The 18,577-nt window shown below is 48.2% G+C and overlaps 1 protein-coding gene across 3 annotated transcripts in view; it reads left to right on the top strand.

The window, feature by feature from the left end:
• The window catches only part of Dscam (DS cell adhesion molecule), a 527,122-nt gene that overhangs the window by 396,069 nt on the left and 112,476 nt on the right, over positions 1-18,577 (top strand). For 2 of the 3 annotated variants that reach the window (XM_055614797.1, XM_055614798.1), the window contains exons 12-15: positions 5,002-5,198; positions 6,997-7,093; positions 7,612-7,740; positions 12,513-12,680. In XM_055614797.1, coding sequence (XP_055470772.1) covers positions 5,002-5,198; positions 6,997-7,093; positions 7,612-7,740; positions 12,513-12,680 — 591 coding nt within the window. The remainder of the gene's footprint in view (positions 1-5,001; positions 5,199-6,996; positions 7,094-7,611; positions 7,741-12,512; positions 12,681-18,577) is intronic. The other variant, XM_055614799.1, reaches the window with a different exon arrangement.

The raw sequence follows: 18,577 nt of genomic DNA, 5'->3' as shown, positions 1-18,577 counted from the left end.
TATGATGACTGTCTGTCTGTCCTTCCCCACTATGATGACTGTCTGTCCTTCCCCATTATGATGGCTGTCTGTCCTTCCCCACTATAGTGACTGTCTGTCCTTCCCCACTATAGTGACTGTCTGTCCTCCCCCACTATGATGACTGTCTGTCTGTCCTTCCCCACTATGATGGCTGTCTGTCTGTCCTTCCCCACTATGATGACTCTCTGTCTGTCCTTCCCCACTATGATGCTGTCTGTCCTTCCCCACTATGATGACTCTCTGTCTGTCCTTCCCCACTATAGTGTCTGTCCTTCCCCACTATAGTGTCTGTCTGTCCTTCCCCACTATAGTGTCTGTCTGTCCTTCCCCACTATAGTGACTGTCTGTCCTTCCCCACTATGATGACTGTCTGCCCCTCCCCACTATGGTAGACCATCTTCCTATTTTTCTGCCTTATACTTTGGTCTCCTATGAGATGTGTCACAGTGCACCTGCTGAGAACCTCTGCTCCCACCCACCTTTCTGGAGACAATAAATGCAGGCAAATGGAGTCCATCAGGCATGTCCACACAGCTAATGCTTCAAGAGGTCAGAGGCAGATTCCTTGGTCACTCTTTCTTTGATGTGACATGTGCAAACGGGTTTTGAGGTCCTGCGGAGACCAGTGCCTTGACTACGTGGGACATAGGGAGGCTCCTGCTCCCTCTGTGGCTCTCTCCAAAGCAGCAGAGCCCCTTAGGGCAATGTTCGTTCTCTTGTCTCATTCTTGAGGCCCTAATGATTCACGCTTTTACTCAAGAAGAATTGAAATATAATAGTGACAATTACATATTTGATGAATGTTGATTTTCTGATAGAATAATTACAAAAATAAATCATAAAATCTGAGCATGGCTCTGAATCCAGGAATAGACCTATAGTTTTTTGACATCCTGTCGGTTTGAAATTTTATCATGATGAAAGGTTGAGTTTCAGGATATGAAAAATAAGGTTGAATAAGTACTTTCAAAAATGTGTTCATGCTGGAGAGAGTACCCAGCAGTTCAGGGCTCCAGCTGCTCCTCCAGAAAACCCTGGTTCATGTCCCAGCACCCAGGTGGCTGCCAAATCATCTGCCTCTGGCTCCAAGGGCTCTACTGCCCTCTCCTGGCCTGTTCAAGCACTACTGTGCAAGAGTATAGAGACATATGTACAGGCAGAGCAGCCCTGTGCATAAGACTTTTAAATGCGCTTGTGGCTCAGAGCAGCTCCCTGGATTTCCCCTGGCCCCTGCCTTGGCTTCCCAGCCATGTTAGTCCAATGCCCCTGCCCCGTCATCTCTTTTCCAAATGAATGGAGCAACTGCGACTTCTCCATAAGAAGATGTTTGCACTTTCAGACCTGAGAGACCAGGAGAGCTGGTCACCCCTTTGTGGTGTCTGATGGTTGCGGATGGCACCGGTTTAGGTCACAACCTGGCTGGCACTTGGATTAGAAATGTTGGGGGCCACCCTCTCCAGCTTTCTTTTTCTTTGCGCGGTGGGAAGAATGGGTTGGTTTAACCAGAATGAGGAGCTTGTCAATTCTGAGGTTGGTCTAGTCTCTCAGCTGGAGAGTGGAATCATTTGAAAGTAACTAGACAGAGTGAGAAGGACTGTCTCAAATGCTATTTTCATAAGTGTCTTACTAATGAACTGCTAATGGGAGTGGGTGAAGAAAGGCCATTTTCCAGCATTTACCCATTTCAATAGTACAAAAACATCCCCACCATTGCCAGTGTCACATTAAGGAGGTCACATCCCTGTCACTGTGCTGCAAGTCAGGCAGAGATGCCCGTTCACACTCTGGCCAGGGGCCACAGCAAGCCTGCCTGGCTGAACCTTTAAGCTGCAGGAAAGTAGGTCAGAAGATGCTGCAAACAGCACAAGAATGCAGGCTTACTGGGAGGTGAGGGGGCTGTGGGTAGCACTGTGCCTAATGAGCAAAGCTTATGAACTCGTCTCCCCTGGTGTAAAACAGCACCGCCTTAATGAGGAGTTCTGGAGGCACGCACACAGCTTTGGCCAAGCGGGCCTGAGTCTGGACTTGCTCTGAGGCCAGCAGTTTCCCACAGCCTCTCCTTGGTGCCAGTCTCTTTTAAATGACCCCATCCATTTGTGTGCTTCAGGAATCATGGCCGAGAGTATCGTCGTGCTGACACGCTGTCATCTCTCAGTGCCCAGGATTGTGACAAGTGAAAAGGTCGCCATGCCTTCAAAACATCAGCAGTGCAAAGAAGCCAGGGTAATGGCTCATTAAAACAAATGGGTCCTTCTGACCACTCTAAGCAGGATAGGAGAGCACAGGCTAGCTGAATGTTTCTGACTAGTCGCTGGCTTCGTTACCAGAAATAAAAGCCCATCTTAATGGGACTCTCGCCTGAAAGAGAACTCTGACTGAAAGCTAGGAGCATGTTTGGCAGAAAAGAACCAGTAGTGTAAATCCTGTTCTGTATGGCTTGTTGAATCAGTTCTCCCATATAATGTGCTTTAAAGCTTGTTACAGCCTAAGACAAGAGAGCACAGAAGTCTGCAAGAAGGCTCAGCACGTCAGGGCATCTGCTGCCAAGCTCAGTGGCCTGAGTGCTTCCTGGGACCCACGTGGTGGAAGAAGAAAGCCAACCCCTGCCAGTTATCCTCTAATTCCCACATGTGTGCCATGACTCACACACACACACACACACACACACACACACACACACACACACACACAGGAATCCTGACATACTTAACTTTGAATATTGACACTGGAAGCAAACCTTGGATAATTCCTTAAAGGGAGCCTCCATTTATCATGTCTTTAAAGCCCCACCCCTTGTACAGATACCATAGAGTGGTCAGTTTTGCCCGTGGCTTTGAGACATTTAAGACATAAAGCACAGATGCATGCACAGCAGTCATGTGAGACAATAAAAGACCAGAATCCCAAACACAGCACAGTATGAGGGAGTTCTGAGTTCATTATGTCTAAAGAACCTGGAAAACTAGAGTGAGAACATATGTTATGGTCCCACTTATAGGAAGTATCCAGAAAAGAAACACAACAGTAAAATTTGGTGTAAGTTGTCTCAGTGGATCAGGGCATTTGCGGCCAAGCATGATGACCTCAATTCAATCCCAATGACCCACATGGTAGAAAAAGAGAAGTCACCACAAGGTATCTCTGACCTACACACACACACACACACACACACACACACACAGTACACAACATGAAGTTACAAGAATTAGGCAGGATCCTTTCTAGAACCATGTAAATGCTAGTTAAAAATTGATACAGCACACAATCATTCAACTTTGCAAAACCCTTTTCAAGTCGTACATTATATATATTTAACATTATACAAAATATGTGTATACCTGTGTGATCAGTGTATACACAATATATGTGTGCATTGGGTAACAAAGACACACTTGTTGAGCAGAGCCAACCTCGCCCAAATTCCCATCCCATAGAACGCTCACGCTGTGGACCAGCGTGGAAGCCCTCACTGCAGCTGTGATGTCGTTCACCTGGCAGGGAGCAGGCGACACTACAGCAGACTTTGTCTTCATCTGCAAAGCCCCAAACTCATATGCTGAGGGTCCAAAGGTTCATGAATCCCAGAGGAGCACAATTTCAGTCTGACCTTAGAAATAATGGAGGGGTCATGCTCTCTGGGTTTGAAGAAACAGGGGGACATGTGGGTGTGTTTTTGGTAGTCTCCAAAGAGTTCTGGTCCCTTCGGAGATACTGCCTCTATTTATTTCCTTATTTTTGCCTACCTGTTTCGGAACCTGCATCTGGCATTTCTGTTATCTTGAGCCGTTAGGGGGCTGACTTGCATTCAGGCAGGTTGCTTTGTACCTGTGATGAGAACAAGTAACAACAGAGCAAGAGGAAGGCCGCATCCTTCCAAGGCATGTTCCTCTGCTGAATTCCCCAAGCCTGCTACCATGGGAAGGTCATCCTGGCATTCCCCAGCCGGAGTTTGCTGCAGTCTAGTCACTCGGGAAGAGTGAAAGATCCTCAGAGGAGGAGTCTTTTCCTCTGCCTGTCACACAATCAAGGTTGTTTGTCCCCTTGGCCATTTGGGGCTTTATTTGATGTTTTGTATTTGCTGTAAAGGTGAAGGGCGTTGAGGCACCTGGGTAAAGAAGTCTGGCTCTCAACTCTGCCTCACAGATAATCGAGGAGTCGATGCCTGACAACTCCAGAAAACTGAAGTGTCGAGATGTATAGCTTGTTGCTTTCCAGGATTCATTTTGCTTTTAGCCCATGTTTCCCTGTAATGTTCTTATACCTCTGGAATGAGTTTTGGCCACTGTCAGAGCCCCCGACTGTTCGCAGAGTTGAGAGTGGGGTCCTATGTCAGCCATTGCTAAGGGCAGAGACCTACAGACTATGTCTGAATAGAAGACAAAGGGAATGCAAAGTTTTATGAAGAAAGGATGTCTTTTTATTTTTCTTTCAGGAAGCTGAGGATGAGCCTCTGTTTGTAAGTTATGGAAGAAGGGCAGGGCTGAGGTCTCTACAGAGAGGTTTGATAGTAATTTGTCAGAGGTGTGAGCCATGAACAGTGTGAGAAGTCATTAGCAGGACTGATGTCACCTAACAAATAAGGTCCTTCTATCCTCCAGTCATCATCCCCCTCCCCCCTCGCCCCTCCCCCTTCCCTCCCCCTCCCCCTTCCCCCCTCCCCCAGGGACTGCAGAACCATCTTTTGCCTGCTCTGGTGATGTAGACCATGTCCCCGGACTCACATCCAGTTCCAGCAGGCCTGGAGTGGAGCTGCAGCCCTTGAAGATGACCCTGAAGGCGTTTCTGTCCTCACCCCCCAGCCAACTTCTGTTCTCCCCGCTCTGCTTCTATTGTTCCTCTCGGTTCCCGAGCAGCAGTTTCTGGAGCAAATTCTATTTCAAAGGAATGTCTCTTCAAGCATCACTCAGTTGACTATGACAGTGGGCCGGAGAATCACTGAGTTTCCCTGAGCAAGGCCTGTCTTGTTCATTTTTTTTTCAGTTCCCGCCATGATAACCTCTTACCCCAATACCACCCTGGCCACTCAGGGGCAAAAGAAGGAGATGAGCTGCACAGCACATGGGGAGAAGCCCATCATCGTCCGGTGGGAGAAAGAGGACAGAATCATTAACCCTGAAATGGCGCGTTACCTGGTGTCCACCAAGGAGGTGGGCGAAGAGGTGATTTCCACTCTGCAGGTAAAGCCCTCAAATAGGGCGGAATGGGCCAGGGGACTGCTGGGACACTCAGTCAGCCTCACACAGCTGTGCACATGGCTGTGATGGCATGTGAATGTCCTGTTGGAATCTCCTCATGACACTCTGCCCCTCTGTCACTCTACACGGGCACTGAGTTACCTCCTGAAATGCTGCTTCACAGCCACTGTCTTCAGAGAAATAAGTGCCCACAGGGAGAAGTCCCTCGCGACAGCTGTCCTGAGGAGTGGCTGTGTGCAGTGCGCATGCTCACCCTCCTACAAAAGCCGCGAGAGCACTGAGGCAAAAACACTATGATAAAACTGATGCTTGAGAATCAGAGAGCTAGCTTAGCAGTAAGAGCATGGACCGCTCTCCCAGAGCGCCTGAGCTCAGTCCCTGGCGCCGACATGAGCCAGCTCTCAGCCAGCTGTAACTCCAGCTCTTGGGCTCTTGGCCTTCGTCTGGTCTCCAAGGCCCCTTGCTCGCACGTGCACATGCTCTCACACATGCAGGTAACTGAAAATAAAATGATTTTTTAAAGGGAAAATATTTGCTTCTTTGGAGAAATTCAGTGTAGAGGATAGTCTGTTGTTGATCCAGAATCCCAGGAGCCAGGGGGAGGCACGCGCCATGGGGAGCTGGCTGAGCGAGGCTTTTGTAGTGAGGAGGGCTGGCACAGAGCACACACAGGGACGCGCGAAGCTATGCTCTTGGGGCAGGCAGTGGCTCTGTGCACAGACTGTAGTTCTGGAGCCTCCAGGTACAGAGCCCCAGCAAAGCCCTGAGGACAGTGGCTGTTGGGCCGTGCTCAGTTTCAAAGTTAACACCAGAGGCTTTGCATGTAACACACCCACACACTTGCACCCACTCTGTGCTGCTCAGAATAGCAAACACAGCGTGTTGAGCTGGTACACTGACTGTCCAGGAAATTCTGACAAGAAGTAGTGTGTCCAGAAAGGTGCAGCTGCGTCTGTGGGAACAGAGAGAGATAGGTTCAGAGGGCCGGGACACTCCTAATGGTTCTTACAGTGGTTCTTAAAATTACACCACTCAGGAAGAGAGAAGTGTGGGGAGGATGTGGGCCTGACCATGGCAGCCCATGTAAATGACACATACAGCCCTGTTTGCACTTACAATTGCAAGAAAGTAGTTTGCCCTCAGAGAGTTTAAACATGTGTGTGCATCTGTGTAAATGCATTAATTTGTGCCAATGTGTATCAGTATGTGCTGGTCTGTGAGTGAATCTGTGTCTATCAGTGTATCTGTGTGAGACTGTGTATGTGAGAATAAGTCTGTGAGTGTGGGCAGCAGGCTGTGAGCATGTGTGTACATCTGTGAGGTGAACACATCTGTTTGTGTCTAAGTGTACATCTCTGAGTGACTGTGAATGTGTGTGTCTGTATTGTTTATGTGTGTGAATGGGAAACTATGTGTGAGAGTCTCTCTGTGTGTTGTGCGTGACTGGTAATGTATATGTAGGTGTGAGTGTGTCTGTATCCATGAACGTATTGTTTGTGTCTGTGTTCATATGGGTATGGATGTATGTGTCTCTGTGTGTATCCCTATGTCCATGTGTGTGTCCATGTATGTGTGTATCTATGTGTGTCAATGTGGGAGCAGGAATGTTATGTGTGTCTCTGTGTGTGTGTCTGTGTTGCATGTGTGTCCATGTTTGTAGGTAATAGTGCAGAGTGCCGGGAATGGCAGGAAGGGTGGAAGGCCATTTCCCTGCTGGTTGTCTGCTGATCTCCAGCTCAGGCCAGGACCTAACATGACTGCCGTTCTGCTTTGGTTGCAGATTCTGCCGACAGTGAGAGAAGACTCTGGCTTCTTCTCCTGCCATGCTATCAATTCTTATGGGGAGGATCGTGGAATAATTCAGCTCACAGTGCAAGGTAGGACAGAAGCAGCAGGGGGAAGTGTGGTCATTCTGGGACCTCCCTCAGGCAGCTGGGAACAGGTTGATTTCTCAGGAAACTGGCAAGAATCTGGACTTTCAGAGGCTGTGATTGTGTCAGAGTGAGGCCCTGAAAGACAGAGGGCAAAACCTTGTGAGGGGCCAGAACCTTGGGCAGGGCAGACCAGCTTGGCTGGTGCTTTCCATGCCCAGGAGCTTGTGTGAGATGCAGAGAACAGAGTGGAAGCCCAGCATCTGTGGATGAGTGTGCTGAGGGTGAGTGCGGTGATGCCAGTGTCCTGTGTGTCTGGCCTGGTGCCGCACAGGCTACAAAAGTGATCTCAAAGAAGTGAGGCGATGCCTTCTATCTAATCGGAAAAATCACTAACAAGTGCTTCCAACCAGGCAGCACCTGCCTGAGCCCACAGAGGCCTGGAGGTGGCAGCCAGGTCTTCCACTTGAGTTTGTGCCCAGGCTTTATCTGAACTGACCCTGGTCTCTCTGTTGACGGCACAGAGCCCCCAGACCCTCCCGAGATTGAGATCAAAGACGTGAAAGCACGCACAATCACGCTCAGGTGGACCATGGGCTTTGACGGCAACAGCCCCATCACGGGCTACGACATTGAATGCAAGAACAAATCAGGTAAGCCTCTCCCTCCCCCGCTTCATCTCCACTCCGCTCACCTTCCTGCTTCCCTGTTTCTTCATTATATGTCCACACACTTGTGAATTTCAGAATGCTCTTTCCATCTGGTCCAGTCCGTGCATGAGTGTGTCCAGGTTTCTCTCTGTGCCGAGGTTTGGCCCCTTTCTTGGTGACCTGGCTGACCCTCAGTCTTGATCCCCACTGGTCTTGGTAGGCATTTCTGTCACCTCAGGCAAGCCCTGAGTTCCAACAGGAATAGGCTACTGTTAGGGTCTTTCCCGGTCACCATCTTTCTCTACCTTCCTCTTCTTCAAATCAGTGACTGCCTTAGAATTCAAGCCCAGGTCTCCCGTCTCAAACCCCAGGTTCCAGCCATGCCAGTGTCTGCCAGATGTGGCATAGAGTGAGCCTGTGCAGAAGGAAGAAGACTAATCCTACCCGAGACAGTGGCTTTACAGCAAGCCCCTGGAAATGTCCTCGGCCAGGTCATGGCGCTCTCGGCCAGGCCACAGCCCACACAAAAAGCATCTGACCGTGACAGGCATTCTCACTTGTCCTTTTCCAGAGGCCACTGCAGGCCCCGTTGAGATCTTATAGTCTGGACGGAGCAAGAGAAGCACCACACTGGTCTCCAGTCAGAGTTTTACTGTGCCTCTAGATGATCTGAGATGGGAGGGCCGGGTGCGCTGGAAGGGTTAAGGCAACTCTCAGAGGCACAAGAACGTTGTATTCCTAGGCCCATGCGTGGCTTCAGATTGCCCTGTCAGGACTGATTTGGTCTCTTTTGAGCAGAGCTGTAGCAACAAATCAGACTCAAGACAGCTAGGAAAAGCAGTTCCAGAGGGTGAGCTGTCGCGCTGGCAGTGTGCCAGGGAGAGAGTCAGGAGTTGGTGTAGGTGCATTAACAGAAGTGACGAACTAGGAAAAGCAGAATTTGGAGGCTCAGAAGGTGTCAAGTGTGGGGCGGTGAGTAAGGATGGTGTCCAGGACAGCTGGGTTGGGGCACGCATAAGAACAAGCGGCGGCTCAGCTTGCTGCTCTCAGAGTTGTAGCGGGAGTGCTCGTGCGTGGGGCCCCAGGAAGACCCTTGAGGTGGGTGGTGCAGCTCCAGGTCACAGTGTCCCAGGTCTCAGGCCAAGGCAGACTTCACCCAGGGCTGACCAGGAGAGAGGGTGGCTTTGAGGTTGGCTCTAAAGAACCAGGTCAGAGTGGAGCACAGATGCTAAGAGTCCTGAGGTCCGGGTCTTGAAGAAAACAGTGAAGCAAGACTTTCATGGAGACAAGTGGTAGTGATGAGAGCCAGCAGAGATGCAGGCAGGCATGGCGCCATTCAGCAGGACCCAGGTGGCCAGGGAAGCCTCACCTTCCCACAGGCTGAGCACTGGCTGCCAGTGTTCCTGGGACTGGAGCATAGAGCAGCCTCCCACTGAGAAACAGGCCAGGTTTCTGCTCCCTTCAGGGAGAGTTCCCCTGCCAATCACTGGTACCCTCCCAAACCAACAAAAGGGAACACTGAGATACAGCTCATGCAGGCCCTCTGCTGGCCTGAGCTTCACCTTGCTATTCTCTGTCTCCCTTCTGCTAACCTCCTCTGTGAAAGAGAGGACCATGGTAGAAGCCAAGGCTGCCTCTGGCAGGAAGACTTAATTCCCGTGGACCACAGGGTCCCACTCCCCCTTAGTCACGGCAGTCCTGTAACATATCAACAAATGTTCATCTCTACAGTATTGACTGCCAAGCTGTTTGTGCATGTCACCACACTAGCCTGGAAGCTGGCTGGGCTCCCTTTGCCTGCCAGATCTATTTCCGGACTGCCCACTGTTCTGAAAACCAGATGGGCAGTGCATTTTAGGTTGATATTTAACGAGTCTTTAAGGCAGAAGTGCACTTAAAATGCTTCCCTCATTGTCTCCACACAGTCAGCAGCTGACAAGAGCAGCCTTTTGTGTTGCTCAAACATGCATGAAAATGGTTACTAGATGCAGGTCCCCCAGAGCTCATCTCGATGAGAACTTCACCATCTGAGAAACCTCAGGGCACATCCCACCCCACCCCACCCCACCCTCACCCCATCAAGTGTCTTGCAGTTTTTTCAGAGTCAAGTTCTGCTTTTCTTCTTTCTCCAGGTCCTTAGACTTGGTACATGGTCTAGTGTGCATAGAATGTGAAAGAAACATTCCTTGTGTTTAATTTACATATTTCAACCTCAGAGTAGAAAGCCCAGGAGGGAGAGAGGGAGGGAGGGAGATAAGGAGGGAGGAAGGGATGAAGAAGTTGCTCTCTTTATAAGTAGAGGCTGCGCTCAGTTCTGTCAACCATGTGTCTGTCAGCAACTTCATGAGTTATTTCCTTCCTGAGTAACTTCTGGGTGTACAAACCTCATTACCACTGTCAAGAAACAAACACAATTTTTAAGCTAAATTCATAGAAAGCCCATCCTTCAGGATCTGTCAAGAAGCCTTCCCTGACCATCCATCCCCCTTTTCTGCCCATAATCCTGTACTTTTCAGTCTGCTCCAACTGCCTAGTATCTGTTCTCTACTGAGCAGCGATCCCTTTGAAGTACCCTTGTGGCCTGTCTCAGGCGAGCCCCTCACAGTGTCTCTGCACTCCAGCATCCCTGGTATGCATGCTAGGCTCATAATAAATGTTCACTGAACTCTGGCCTCCAGTTATTTGGAGCAGAGCCATCATCTTACCATCTTTTCATCTTTCTGTAAATCTTCTACAAAAGCCACATCCCAGCTGTGTGGTAAGAACACCAAAGCCCTTGGTGTTCTTACCAAAGAGGCTTCTTGCCAGTACATCAGTCAAGGCTGGACCAATCCGGTCCAGGAAATATAAGCTTACCGGCTCTGCAGGGCCCACTCTGCCATGGCTGGCTAGACCTCTCCAGCCTCTGGCTTGAGTTCATCTCCCTCCCCCTGTGGCTTCCTCCACTAATCTATCACCTCTTGGCCAAATGGCCCTCTTTCTATGACTTGAAGACAGATGAGTATCCTTAGTTTCCTGTTCATCAAAATATTAATGATATTAAAAAGCCCATGTCCATATTTGCCTCTGTGACTTCCCACTCTGAAATAACCCAGAACAAAACCACAGCTATCAATGGGTAGGGGGAAAGCAGAGGAGTGCAGGGACCTCCTCACTCTGTCTCTTCTCCATTGCCAGCAGCCTACTGGTGCTCAGATTGCCCCTGTCTTTTGGTTCTTGGGGAAAATACATCTCCTCTACACAGACACTCTAGTCTCCATAACAGTCCCAACATCTGCCCCTCTGAGCCCTCCCCACACCCTGGACTGCAGATATCACATCTGATCCTTCCTTTTCCTTTGGGTGCAGCAGCCCTTTTTCCTTCCAGGCTGGCTCCCCTGCCTCCCTTCCTTGCTTTCCACCTCCCAGGCTATGGAGAACTTCATCACCTTGGTCAGCACCCAGCAAGAGGACTTGGTGAGCATTGCTCCCTGCTCAGTCCTTGGACAGAAAGGCTTGCTGCTCCAAGCCCAAGACAGTCTCCCTCAGGCAGAGGGCTGCTCCTCTTTCTGCAGCATCCAAACTTTGCACTTTGATAGCGACAATCCATTTCCATTTTGCGTGACTCCCTTCCATTTCTGTTTCCTCGTGTCTTGGTTTACCTTGGAACACAGCAGCCCTTGCATGCTTGTCACTAGTGTGAAAAATAAGTTGGCATTCCCAAGACACTGGGATCCGTGGGCTTGCTGTCTGTGCACTCCCTGTTGATCATGTCTTTACTGTGTCCTTGCTCCTGCACGGTACTGAGTAAGCACTGGCAATACACCCTGGATGGTAATGTGACCTCTGACCTTGTGGAGTTTAGAATCTGCTAGGGAGTAGCGAATGTTCACAAAAACCTCAAGTGTGTTGGGTATCACAAACACCCTGGCAGTGGGGATGGGTACATGTCTTCTCCACCCATGGCCTCAGGTGTCTTTTCTCTCATAGCTAACACCTGCTAATGACCACCCAACCTCAGTCAACTCCCAGCTTTTCTGACATAAGTAACTTGGATGACCTCACCATCTTCTACCAAAGCCCAAAAAAATCTTTCTGCTCTAACTGTCACATATTTCATAATATCTCTTCACAATAGGCAGGTGCTAATGTTCAAAATAGCTGAGGTTGAAAAAAAAATCTCTGCCACTAATTAAAAATTCAGAATAAAATGAGTTTTAAGAATTAAGGTTGATCAAGATGTTTGCTTTGTGAGACTTACACTGAGGTTGAACTGGCTTGTGTGGAATGATCTTAGTTTTATCACACTTGATTTGAGAAGGAAGGGTCAGATAAGGTCAGAGTTTTGCTGAGTTTTTGTGCCTTCTAGGACTAGGGGTCTGATGGAGAGTGATGTCTGAAATATGCTCAGAGCTTGTCACAGCACACTGTAGAAGAAAGCCTGTGTGTGGCTGAGGCTTCCCCTGAGCCATCTCCCACCTCTGTGTCTCCCACCTGCTCTTCCCTAGACATGTGCTCTATGTTTGCTCATGGTTCCTCTCTGTCCCCAGCTTACCTCAGTTCTTTACCCACTGGTGTGGGTAGTAAGTGTGTGGGCCCCCCGTCCCCTGGGATGATCAGTTCTCACAAGAAGTTGTAAACATTGTATTGAGATTTAATTTGGGGGGTATTTTTCTCTCTTCCTTTCTTTCTTTTTTTTTTCCTTTGTTTATTTTATTCCTATTGTGAACTTTCAAAGGCAGAGGAAAAAAACTCACATCTCTATCTCTTCTTTTTTGAAAAACAAAACCCAAAAGACTCCTGGGATTCTGCTCAAAGAACCAAAGATGTTTCCCCTCAGCTGAACTCGGCCACCATCATTGATATCCACCCTTCCTCCACCTACAGCATCCGCATGTACGCCAAGAACCGGATCGGCAAGAGCGAGCCCAGCAACGAGATCACCGTCACGGCGGATGAGGCAGGTGGGTGGTTAGAGCCTCTTGTGACTCGGACACATGGAATGGTGCCTTTCCCCACTCCTGGTGAAGTTCTTTGATGAGGGCTTCCCATAGCTCCATGCCCTATAAAAATGTCCCTAGCACCTTGCCTGAGTCTTGAGGCCATTGCTTGTTCTTCAGGTGGTCCTGGTTCTTAACATAGAAATATGAATGGAGAACACTAACTAGGCTAACAATGCAGAAGGACTCAAGAGAGTCACGCCATTGTACAGTCCCCTCATTTTGATGCACAGGCCCCAGGTTGTTGGGAAGACACTAAATGCATTCCCAAGACCCATGAGTCCAAGTGTGGGAGAGAGAAGAAAGCATAAGTCGGAAACCCCAAGAGTGTATCTGTGGGCAAGTGGAGAGGCACGGCTTACTTAATGGCTGAGAACATCACTGTATTTTTCTTCCACCGGACTACTTTTTTCTTATTAAATGTCGAAGACTTTGAAGACACATCTAAGCATGTAGAAACAGACAAAGCAACTTCTACCATCCTGTCACCTAGAGCTGACACATAGGGGCATATGACAGAATCTTCTAGATCATTTTGTGACGTGTCATCACTCATACAAACATCTATGCCTGCTCACCAGCATTCATACCAACACGTGTGCCCACAGAGACATACATGTCTACTCCAGCCTGGCTGGATGGAATTAACTGCTTAGCAGAGGACTGAAAATGTGGGTAGCAGGCACTGGACACTGAGTGTTGGCCTGTCCCATGGAAGAGCAGAGAAAGACAATGTTTGGAGATTCTGTTAGGGCAAAGCAAGGGGCCAATGTCTGGCTTATTTCTTGGAAAGAGATGAGTGGCTGATGTTCAAAACCACCATCAATCAAAGATGTTCAAAAGCTTGATCCAAGGCCAGGCCACCATCCATCACCTTCTGGTGACTGAGACTCACCTGGAAGTTGGCATCAGCTCTCAACCAGGTCATTATTGACTTTCCTCTACTCGCTCTGTGCATCACAGACACTGTGCTTTTATCCCTGGAATACTCTCCTTTCGTTCATAGTGACATACCCTACCATACAGTTAGAACCCCCATGTGGCTGAACATGGTAGTCTTTCATTTGCCAGTTTTAAAGATTATTTTCCCATGCTAAAATCTAAGAAGTGTGATTTCAGAACAGCCCAGGCTCAGCATTGTAAGTCTTTGTTATGTGCTCAGTATGAAATGTGGGGACAGTGCAGGGTCCATTTCTCCCATCTGAGGACTAACCAGGTCTGACCCTGCTTTGCTTCCAAGATCAGACAAGATTGGGGGTGTTCAAGGTAGTATGGCCATAAAGGGCCTGTTTCTCAATGCAGGAAGACATCCAATCTTGAAAATTGTTTTTAAGAGCGGGTGACAGGGTGCCTTCATGTTTGGTCTTTGGGTTCTCTCTTCATGTCTTCTCACCTATAAAATAGATGTGGTAAGTCTGGTGCCTCTTCCTCCTTATGTGGATCTTCCTGACCACTGGAAATTCCAAGTTCTGGAAGTTCTTTGATTTACTCAGAAACAGGTGGACGCTGAGTGTGGATGTGGTTCATTAAAGACAGAATCTTATTAAACGTTAGCTTACCCGGCCCTAAAGTTCTAGAGTTACAGTATACCGGCTCTTCAGAGAAGAAATTTCCCACATTCTTCACTCGAGAATGTAGCTTTGGACCACATGCTCGCTCACCCTCCTCCTGTCCTCTCAGACCCCTGTCACACCCTCTTCCCAGCGCTCTCCTGATGGCCTTTGTGAGCTGCTGTGATGGCAGGCTCTGTGCTTTCCTCCCCACCTCTGCAGCAGCCTGTGGTTGCCATGGCAGCAGCTCTCCCTGCAGCCATAAGGCCAGGTGGACAGCTCTGGGTGCTGGTCTGCAGGGCAGCCACTAGGTATCTCTGCAGACAGAAACAGAGCCTGTGCCCCTTGGCTCCCTGACTAGCTCTTGAGTGTTACCTGGGTGCTGGCTTGGGCAGTGCCCCTCGGGGTCTGATTTGGCAGATACGCAAGAAAGAGAACAGACCAGCAGCTAGGCTTTGTCTTTGGGCGGGATTTGCATGGCTAGTATCAGTCACTTTCCATGTGTGACTCGTAGGTGGAAATGCCACTGCACTGACCAAGGGCCCCCTTCAGAACTGACTGCAGTGTCTGTAGAGACAACAGCCTCCTCCTTTAGTGATGCTCAAAGGCATGGCTTTAGGGAGCTGAAGCCATTTGGAGAAAACTTTCTGACGATTTCCTGGAAATAAAGCAATGAACATTGCTGTAGCCCTTGTGCTGGGCACCTAAAACCATCTGTCACCTCACATCTGCTCAGGACACATATGTGAGGTGCTTAGCTCTGGGTCCATGCTCCCCTCAACTACTCTGAGGCTACAGGCTTGCTGTTTGCGCTGTCTCGCCCCACTCTGCTCAGCCTTCCAAACTATGTCTCTCCTTTTCTATGCTTTTCCTAAAAGAGCTAGGACAAGGACACTCCCTCCCTGTGAATCCCTCCCTGTGAAGTCACTTACCCAGTCTCTGGATGGACTCAGTGTCCAGGTCTCCTCATCTCAAGTCAAAGATCTTGATGATAATGGCAGATAAGATTTATTGTCACATCTCCATGGACCCCAGTGTCCTAAGCTGTGCTGTGACTCCTTCAACACCAGAAAATATTTATAGCTCAACTGTGTGTATTCCGGGTATAAAAGAAGACTTCTCACTGTGGGGTGTGTGTGTGTGTGTGTGTGTGTGTGTGTGTGTCTACTCTTCAACATGATATATCAGCGTGGTTTGTATGCATGCTGACGTGATAATGTGCTGTTAAATCCACACTGAAGATTTTGAAGGATGTTAGGGCCTGAATGCTGATACACCCCCAATTCACCAAATTCTCATATCCTTTTAGTAAGAGGTGGGGCCTTCAGGAGCTGAGTGGGCCACAAGGATAGTGTCATTATAAGTAGAGAGAATCCCTTATAGCCCAAGAGAGCTCATTGCCCCTTCTACCATGTGAGGATGCAGGGGAAATGCATACGCTTTCACTAAAATATGGTTTCCTGACTCAGAGTCTGGTGGCCAGTTTCTATACAAATTAAAGTTCTGGTTCTTAGGAAACACTTGGTTGGGTATGTTCTTGTTAGGGTATCTTGGAAAAGTCTGAAATGAGAGATTCAGACAGAAGAGATAAAAGAGGCCAAGGGCAAGGTAACAAGGCTGAAAGAAAAAGAAGCAAGGTGGAGTAAGACCCTCCCTCCTCAGCTCTGACTGCCACCACAGGGGCCTTCCTCCTGCTGCCGTGATCTGTGGAGGGGTGTGGCCTCAGGGAGACAGGGACACAGGATGGTGTCACTATTTGAAATATGGACACCCACCATCATCACCTACCCTAGCAACTGCTGTTGGTCCTCTGTGCTGGCAGCTGGCAGCTGGAGCTCAGTGTGAGGCCTTTCTCTGATGATGGGTCTGCTGTTGACAACAGTCCTTCTCTTCCTTGACTGAAGCATCAGCAAATTTAAACAAGGGCACCAAATTCCACCCATTACCCAGTGACAAAGAATTATGTGATCTAAACATACTGTGTTTGTGCATGAATCACCAAAGACTTTTTTAATTAAGAGAAAAATGTAAGAGAGATTGTATAGGACCAGATTATCACCCTTTATGGAGAAGTCTGAGACCCCAAATTTACATATTTGCACCATGGGAAACTGATTTAAGATCCCTGTAGTATCCATCAGAAAGCTGCCTGAAGAAAAAAATTGCTGCCATTAGCACAGTGCTCCTTCCTAACGTTGGAAATATCATTGCTTCTGAGCCTCAATTCCGGGTATTTTTATATGAAAGTGCCCACGTGAATAATCATACCACTTAAATGCACTTGACCTCAGAAAGCAAGTCCGTAGCAAAGACCGCACCATTTAGCACCCTCTTCTTGCCTCCCCCGCAGTCCCCACAAAAAGAGAAGTCAGAGTATGTAGAGAGAGCATCAGAGTTGACAAGATCAGCTCTTAATGGAGAAGAAGTGCCTCAGACTTCCTGGGGCTCTGTGATACTGATCAGACATGTCATACCATGGCTGACCCTTGCCAGAGAGCCACTTCTCCTTACCAGCTAAATTCTGAAAGTCATGTGACACTGTGACACTGTGGGGTGGCTGATCCCTTCACCATCTTCATTATGAATCTGTGTGGCAATGTAGAAGTTCAGTCATGCTGAAGTACCTTGGATGTCACTGCCTTTGCGCAGACTAGCATGAGATAGACGGTGTGGGTTTCAGAGAGGCCACCATGACGCATTGGCTTTCCAGGAGAGGTGGTCTAAGTTAAGGGTCAGCCATGCCCTTGCATGACAGAGCCTTTAACCATTTCCTGTTCTGTGTAGTAACCATTCTTTTCACCTTTCCTCGGGGAGAACTTAGAAATTAATCCTAGAGAACCCATCAGCATTCTTGCTGTTCCTTATACACAGGAGCATCATCCTGATGCTAACTCTGGAAATGTTCTAGAATATTCTAGAGGTCTTCCCTTTTCTCTCTCCCCATGTTCTATTCTTTGCCTAGATATTATCTCTATAAATCTTGTCACCACCCTATTAGGGCTCCATTCATTGTTCACTGTAGCATTCCTACAGCCTTCCCCCACCCCATAATACTCTCCCTAAAGTAACCTGAGCACCATGTCATACACATACATACAGTTTTCTGGCTCATGCTTTCAGTTTGTCCTCAGCCCTCTTTCATATGCACAGCAACCCTTGCCTCCATTTTTTATTGCTTCATCTCAGGCCCCAGAACAATGATTGGCATGCGATAGTACCAAAAAAATAAATAACTTAGATGAATGCATTATTACTCCATCAGTAGCTTTACATGAATTTACTCTCTACATTGTGTGAAAAACATGATTTTCATGTTTTTGCTGAGCAGGGTCTTGGCAACGTTCCCTACAGAAACAACTTGTTCTCACAACCCAGCCCCTACACAGACTGAGATCGGTGTGGCTCCTGGCCCCTTATTTGATCCTAACCCACTATGTAAAAGCTTTCACACTGAACTGCCACATACACAGGCATGACTTAATGTGTTTATATAAAATCAAGGAAACAGAAAGGAGGAAAAAAACATACCTGACATTTATCTTTTTGAGGCTGCTTAATGCACCTAGGAATATTGTCCGTTTTCCTGCAGACAAAAGAACTTTGTTTCTCTTTAAGGCTGAAACACTCCTGTTCTTCCCTCACTCCCAATGTGATGGGCCCTGACACCAGCTCCAGCATTTAGCTACTAAGGACACTGCTGAATGGATTCCAACATTTGCTCACCTCCACGGTGCCCTGACCCAGCACATGGCTCGTCAGCTCTGGGAAATTACACCAATTATCAGTCTTTTCCTCCATCTCTGTCTACCCCAGGAAACTGCAGCATATTTTAATTTGAAAAGCACACACAAAAACAAACTTCCCAGGGGTAGAGAGGTGACTCAGCAGTGTTTGCTGTTCTTGCAAAGGACACCTGTGTTGTGTGGCTCCAACTCCAAAGGCTCTAACATCCTCTTATAGACACCTGTACTCTTGTGTATAAACCCATATGAATAAGCATGCACACACAGTGTACACACACACACACACACACACACACACACACGCACACACGCACCCATTTAAAATAAAGCTAAAAATTGAAAATCAAAAAACCCTCCACCTTCCTTTTTATGTTACAGCTTCAATTTTGGAAACGTGCAAACCAATTCTTGAGTATCAAATGCCAGCATGGCTTTTGAATTTAGTGCAATAGCTTGTGACTTGTTCTCACCACCTCGGCGTTAGGAGTTCTCTCTGCCTGGACTTCACCTCATGGAAGTAGTTTGTGGCGATGTTAGAACCTTTGGGAGATCGATAGGGTTGACATTA

This window comes from Psammomys obesus, unplaced genomic scaffold, assembly GCF_907164565.1.
Source record: "Psammomys obesus unplaced genomic scaffold, mPsaObe1.curated_primary_1811, whole genome shotgun sequence".
Lineage (NCBI taxonomy): Eukaryota > Metazoa > Chordata > Mammalia > Rodentia > Muridae > Psammomys > Psammomys obesus.
The sequence above is the reverse complement of the archived record's forward strand: the minus strand, read 5'-3'. Positions and strand labels throughout refer to the sequence as shown.